This window comes from Limulus polyphemus, unplaced genomic scaffold, assembly GCF_000517525.1.
Source record: "Limulus polyphemus unplaced genomic scaffold, Limulus_polyphemus-2.1.2 Scaffold9318, whole genome shotgun sequence".
Taxonomy (NCBI): domain Eukaryota; kingdom Metazoa; phylum Arthropoda; class Merostomata; order Xiphosura; family Limulidae; genus Limulus; species Limulus polyphemus.
This window is the reverse complement of record NW_013674928.1, coordinates 16,992-24,384: the sequence shown is the minus strand read 5'-3', so window position 1 is coordinate 24,384 and position 7,393 is coordinate 16,992. Positions and strand designations below refer to the sequence as shown.

Sequence of the window (7,393 nt, the reverse complement as noted above, 5' to 3'; positions counted from 1 at the left end):
AATTTATGCTTAAGTTGGCAAAGAATAATAACTGTTCACCCGTATGATTCTTTTGAAAACTTGAGCTAGAAACTTCTAATCTAGTTTGCTTGGTCTAACTAATACTTATGTATCTGTTCGTCCTTTCACCCTATAGTTCTGGTGCTCTAAATCAGCTGTCTTTAATCCGAATGACAAAAATTAAAAAGTATACTTTTCTCTTAGGTGAAACTGCAGTTAAAATGTTAGACTGACAGCCCACGTGACTTTTTGCGTAGGTGTGCAAAAAAATTTGGGTCAAATTTGAGTGGTTTTTGTTGAATAACTGTGCACATGCGTATATTTAGACCAAATTTGACTCCTAATTGTAGATTGTAAAGATCTATCAATGAACCAAATTTGAAAAAATTCTTTGGAGTTAGCATGTGTTTCTATCAAATAGATTTTCTGTACTTATGGTGCGAAGAGAAAAAAAAGGAAGAAACTCAATCAAAATTGGAGATGCTATATCTCAGATATTTCTTAATGGATTGCCTTAAAATTTGGTTTGTGAAGTAAGATTCCAGTAGAGCACATCCACTGAAAATATGTGTCTCCTAATTCCTGTTCCTGAAATGTTGTATCTATATTCTTGGAATACAATATCTACATTACAAGGCATCTGAGTCAGGTTTCACATAGGCCTGTTCATTGGATCATGGTAGTGTCGTGCTGCCAAAACAACTTGCAGGACACACTGTGTGTTATTAACAGGAGTGATAGTTTGGCAATTTTCCATCTTCTATATCTCGGACTGTGGGAATCCAAACTAATAACCTTGTATTCCAGGAGCAGGACAAGATGAAACATGACCTAGAATGGGTCTTGCAGCATAGGTTTGTTATACATAAAACTTGATGAAGTAAAATCTAATAGTTGCTGGTTTTGTGGGTCCTGCTCTTTAGGAGAATAAAAACAAAATTTTAAAACATTTTATCTTCTTAGCTTATGCTCTGCCTAGTTAAAAATTCTTAGAGTCTATTTTTATGCTTTTAACCACATTTCATTTCACTATTCTATAAAACAAGGAATACAAAAAAACACCATTTCAGATATAACTTTCTTCACTATATAAGTGAAGAACTTTTGATTGAAAATAGTTAATGGTTTTAGAGATACTCTTTTGGCCGCTGCAGGTTTAACTAACTCATTAACAGTATTGTGTAAATAGCCTTGGACAGTTATCCTTCAAAGAGAAAAACTAGATCTGAAATGAAATATGATAAAATAAAATGTGGTGTTAAATGCATGAGGAAAAATTAAACGTAGAAAAATGTGTCAAAAAAATATAACATAAGTTTGAGGTGATGTCTTGCATCACACTTAAACTGGCTTAATAAGCTTTCTCACTTACAATGAATGATATATATAAAAAACATTAGATTAAAGCCTTCTTTATTATCATTCTCACTTTTTCACTATGGTACAGAAACAATTGCAGGAACAATTCTCAATCAGCTTAGTTCTTTAGTGAGCTCCAGAACAAGACATCTGCTGTGTCTTGTTGTAGACTGGCTCTACAACTAAACAACATCCATAAAACATCATGACTCTATTGTCTTGCTTTACACTATATCTAGTCATGCCTCTAGAATACACTATACACTGCATGGCATCTACTGAATGTGTCTCATTTATGGATTACAGTTCTTATTTCTAACTGGCCTTTACCTCGTCTAGTCGTGATTCAGAGTACAGTATCTATAATGAGAGACTTAATTTAATCTTCTTTCTGGAACACGCTGCAATATAACTTCATTGTCAAACCTATCTGAAGTCGACTAGATGTAATGTTTAAAATTTGTTTTTATGTAGGCTAGATGTAATGTTTAAAATTTGTTTTATGTAGGCTAGATGTAATGTTTTAAAATTTGTTTTTATGTAGGCTAGATGTAATGTTTTAAAATTTTGTTTTTATGTAGGCTAGATGTAATGTTTTAAAAATTTGTTTTTTCGTTGGCTAGATGTAATGTTTTAAAAATTTGTTTTTTCGTTGGCTAGATGCAATGTTTTAAAAATTTGTTTTTTCGTTGGCTAGATGCAATGTTTTAAAAATTTGTTTTTTCGTTGGCTAGATGCAATGTTTTAAAAATTTTGTTTTTATGTAGGCTAGATGTAATGTTTTAAAAATTTTGTTTTTATGTAGGCTAGATGTAATGTTTTAAAAATCATAAAAAAAAAACTTATCACAAAAATAATAAATGATTATCCAATTACACCACCAGTGATGTTGGTTTAATTTTCTGATAGCATTATACCTAACATCCGATTCAAGCTCTCTCTCAGAGAACTGTTCCAACAGCACCAAGTGGATGAAAGGATCAAGATCAGCTCCATTCAGTAGCATGTAAACACCAATATGCTGGAGACGAGGATCTTCAGTTTGGGACCTGTCTAGTTTCACCAGCCTCTGCAACCTGAAAAGTTCTAGTTGTACAGCCTACATAAAAACAAATTTTAAAACATTACATCTAGCCTACATAAAAACAAAATTTTAAAACATTACATCTAGCCTACATAAAAACAAAATTATTTTCTGTGACTGAAAGATGTGTTTGGGTTGTTTTGTTTGATTTTTATATTTTTACACTGTGTACTAAGGACGTTGATGATGAATTAGTACTGAAGCCTTTTGATACCATGAGATTAATAGCGGGTTAAAGATTAATCACCTACTATGTGTGATAGGTTAAAATTGACAATAAAGTCTTTGTAACCTTGCGTGGACAACATGAGCGTATGTGACTTAAAAGTTGGGATTTGACATCCTAAATATGCTTTAGTAGGTTTTGATAACACACATCTAGATGTATGTATAGGTACTAACTAGTTTTGGACAGAATGTCTTACTTTTGGTTTAGGGTTATACTTTAGATAAAATGCATGCGTGGTCACAGAAAGTCATGTACTCTGTAGGTGCAGGTGCAATTTTAAGAAATGTAACCATATTTTTGTAAGAATTAAAATCTTCAAGAAGTGCCTTTTAAATGCTTTGAAGTAGCTTAGTTAGTACCCTTTCTTTGTGACTTGTAAGAAGTCACATAAGTTGCTGTTAAATTATATATTTTGTATTTTTTCTTTTCAGTTTGTGACACCTAAATGATTACAAACACTTGATAGGATTTTTTTTTTAAATATTATCCAGTTTGAGTGTGTTTCAACAATTTCTTTAAAGTCATGTGGTGGAGAAACAGAGCCTAAAGGTTCAACATCTCGTGTTAATGTTAATTTCTGGAAGTACTCTGATGAACAAATAATAATTGATAGCTTTCTTCTAAAAGTGAACTGGTTACTTTCTATTGAAATATCTGGTTTGAAATGAATTGTAGTTAATCAAAAGTCCAAAAATAGGTACTTTTATGAAAAAATTCAGTAATCTAATAGTAGGTGAATGGTATTATATTATACAATGGTTTGCTGGAAGTAATTGAAAATTGTCATACATATCATTATAAAACAATGTCTTGTTTTTTTTATTAATCCACCTAATTAATCTTGTTTGTTGGTCTTGTTCACAGAGGGAGTCAGCTTAGGAAGGTTGCTGTTAATGTTCTGAGGAAGTTGAAGAGTAACCTAATGGAGGGGCAGGACAAAACATACCAGACTTGGCACAGAGACTACAGCAACTTTCGTAAATTGGTAACTCTGTTTGTTAGTGGGGTAGAGAGATTCCACAATGAAAGGTAATAATTTATAGCCATAATCAAACCTTATTTATCATTTGGGAAACTGAAAATAAGTATTACTTTTCCCATTTTCACACACATTTCAGAAGTTTAAATCGTATTGGCTGTTGCTATATGGAGATGAAGCTGATACTAGAAAATTAGATTGAAGTAAAGATTCTGGTTGTAACAACGTGTGAAAACATTAGAACTGATACAGGTTTTTCATTGAAAATACACTTTTAATATTTGTGTATTGTACTCTTGTTCTCAGGCCATTTTTAAAATATAATAGTCCAGTAAAATAGTTTAGTCTTGTAAGTATAAATAAAAGTATTTGATATCTGTGACAGATATCTTGTTTTGAATTATCTTACCTTTAGATTTAGCTGTTTGTGATATTTTCAAATCAAGGTTGAGTTTGGTTGTAATCTTTTACATCATATGCTACTAATTTTGTACTGTAGATACAAGACACATTTTTATCACAAAGAATAATATGGAAGTACTGTCTTCAGTTCAAAATGTCTAAACCAAAATATTTTCTATAACTTTTTTCTTTTAAAATGACCTGAACATAACCTTGTAAGAGTGATAGTCAGTCTTGTTGTTTGGCTAAGACTAGACTTTTCTGGTGGTGGGTACCACTGAGTGGTTGGCTTTTCTTTTTCCTGCAGTTCAAAGTTAGTAACAGTGGCTATGCCTCAACCTTAGGTATCCCCAACTTGATCATTTCCAATTATGTACATAAGGTGTTGTTCGGGTAACAAACAAGCACTTTTGTTTTTACATCTCCATCGACAGTCCTCCATGGGGTACCTTAATTATGTAAGTGTATATGCATGCTAAGCCTAACGTTGATATTTTCAACTGAAAACATAATGATGCCTGTCCTTGTGTTTTAGATACCAGGAAGCATTACCCTATCTAACAAATGCTTGCAATCTCAATGAGAAGTTGGCTGGAAAAAAATTGGACAAAAATCGTGGGCTGGAGCAACGACTGTTAGCCTATTATCGTCGTCAGTGTTTGTTGGTAAATCACATTGTGTATTGTAATTGAATGAAAATTTTATTGTTTTTTCTGTTGTAAGACTTGTTGATAAATTGTATTAGACATATGTATTTGAGGAAAAAAAGACAACAGATAAGATGAATCATGCTGTATGATGAATTAATAACACTATTTTAGTGTCTACAAAAATAAATAATGCAAATGGGTAGCAGCCTGCACAAAAAGAATTGTTTTCTAAGACATTGGCTAATAATTTTGACGTACTCGCTCCACTTTCAGTATTGAAGTGTGATATAAAATTGGCTAATAATTTTGATGTACTCGCTGCACTTTCAGTATTGAGGTGTGATATAAAATTGGCTAATAATTTTGATGTACTTGCTGCACTTTCAGTATTGAAGTGTGATATAAAATTGGCTAATAATTTTGACGTACTCGCTGAACTTTTAGTATTGAGGTGTGATATAAAATTGGCTAATAATTTTGATGTACTTGCTGCACTTGCAGTATTGAAGTGTGATATAAAATGCAGCTGCTCAGTCATGTTCATGTTATTTTTTACAGAATTTAAATAAAGTTGCAGCATCTCAGTTTGGGTCAGATGACCTGAAAGTTGCTACTGATGCTTTGGTGTTGTTGAATGACTGTTTGGTTCCAAGCATGGCTTTTCTGACAATGGATTCTTCTTATCAAGAAGACAAAGCTGCAGCAGAAGAAATTAGAGGGTTTTGGTGTTCCAAGCTTGGAGAAGACATCCAGGGTAAGTCAGCTGTCTAATATTTTCATACGTCATTTGAGTTTCCTGCATCTGCATACAGTCTTTAGATTCCTCTCTGTTGTCTGTTAACCCTCTTGCTACGGTCGTGGTTGATTTGACCGAGTTTATAACCCCAAAATAACCATCAGTTTCCATACTATATCTTTTAATATGGTAAGTGTATCTTCACAAAATTTGGCAAGCTTTCAGTAAACATTGTCTTTTTTTTTACACAAAGAAATTGGATTTTTACTAAAAATTTGATCGGGAATACATGGAGTCAGAATGTTAACTGTTTTGAGCACAAATTGATTTTTATGATCAGATGGAAAATACTTTTCTTCACCTGAAAATTGTCAAATTTTACTTGTATAATTTCTAAAACATTCTAAATAAATATCAGACATTTTTTCAGTAAAAGTTTATCTGTTACTTCCTTTATTCTAACTCTGTATGGACTTGATAAATATGACTATCTTCGTAACAACCATAAGAAAATAGGAAATAATTCTAAATTACTATTTTGTTCTTTTTTAGAATGGCTGCAGACTGTAACAGGGAACATCTGTTTTTACTTAAATTTTACTGTTTTATTGTCCTTTGACTCGTGTCTAACTAATGATTCCACCACAAAAGTAGAAAATCACTCAGTAATTGCATAATCCAAGTATCGTATTGAATTACTTTATGCACAAGCTGCTCGCTAGCATAACTGATGAAGAATGATTATTATTTTTCATTATCTTACCTAACCTAACTTTATCTAACAAAATAAGTTTCTACTTTTTATATGTTTTTAACTTTTATGATAATAAATAAAGAATATACATGAAAAAAAGAAATATGGTAGCCCTGTTATAACGCGATCGTTGGGGTCCATAAAATGTCATTGCAAAACAAGCGAAGTCGCGCTAAATCGTGGTTCAAGAAAATCACTGTTCAAACTGACCCAATGTTCACCTAACATCCTAAAACACCTCTATTTTCGTCCTCTTTGACTAGTTGTTTACATGTTCCCCTTCCTGGTAAGAAAATTACCTCTGAATTAAAGAATTTTGCAAATGAATCATTGTCGTTACAGTAGAAATTATAACACAACTTATTTTTAGTAGGCTTTTTAATAAAAAAAACAACAAATAAAAACATTCAAGAATATTAGCAATCATCATTTGCAGTTTGTTTCTTAAAAAACTGATTGAGTGTTCCTTGCTTGAACGTAGCGTGTCTCTGGCTGCAAGCAAAATCTAGAATGCTTCTGAGTTGGAGAGTTTATATGTGGTCCACCTGGGTCTCCAGTGAACGGAGGCTAGCCTCAAGGTGTTCAGTGGCTTCAGATACTTTTGGTGGTGGTGATGGAGGCTCTTCATTATCCTCTTCTTGTGACTCAAGAACCGATGCACTTGCCTTTGTCGGTGCTATAGTTACGTTACGGACAGTGTCGGCATTTATCAAGTGCTCATATGTTGGGAAATTGTCATCAACAGACAGCTTCTTTGCCTCACGCACATCTTCCTCTGTGAATCTCTCTCGTCATCATCTTCCATCTTCCGTGGTGGATTGCCGTGATGAAAAGGCTAGCCCCAGACCCTTCTCCCAGCATTTCTCTACACACGACGAGCTGACTGCTTCCCAGGCTTTCCCACCTAAGTGGCAAACTTCCTTCATGTTCAGGCTTTTCAGATAGGCTTCAAGCGTTGTTGAAGGATTTAGTGAAAAAAAACGTTTGAAATGCATTTAGGGATTATACAAAGGAAATTTGAGATTTTTGAGATGACGAAAAGTATTTTTAATTTTGACATGAAAATCACTTTGCACTTAGACTAGTTAAAAAAAGAATCGATATTTTCATGGACAAATTTAAGTAAAAATACATTAAAAAATCTGATTTTTTGTGTGCAAAAGGCTTCTAATGTTTACTACAAGTCTACAAAATTTTGTA

At 32.9% G+C, this 7,393-nt stretch overlaps 1 protein-coding gene across 1 annotated transcript in view; it reads left to right on the top strand.

Annotated features, from left to right (window-relative positions):
- The first annotated feature begins 3,533 nt into the window (after positions 1–3,533).
- The window catches only part of LOC106475867 (ubiquitin carboxyl-terminal hydrolase 25-like), a 6,539-nt gene continuing 2,679 nt past the window's right edge, over positions 3,534–7,393 (top strand). The window contains exons 1-3 of the mRNA XM_013936542.2: positions 3,534–3,701; positions 4,589–4,718; positions 5,262–5,457. Coding sequence (XP_013791996.1) covers positions 3,595–3,701; positions 4,589–4,718; positions 5,262–5,457 — 433 coding nt within the window. The 5' untranslated portion in view covers positions 3,534–3,594. The remainder of the gene's footprint in view (positions 3,702–4,588; positions 4,719–5,261; positions 5,458–7,393) is intronic.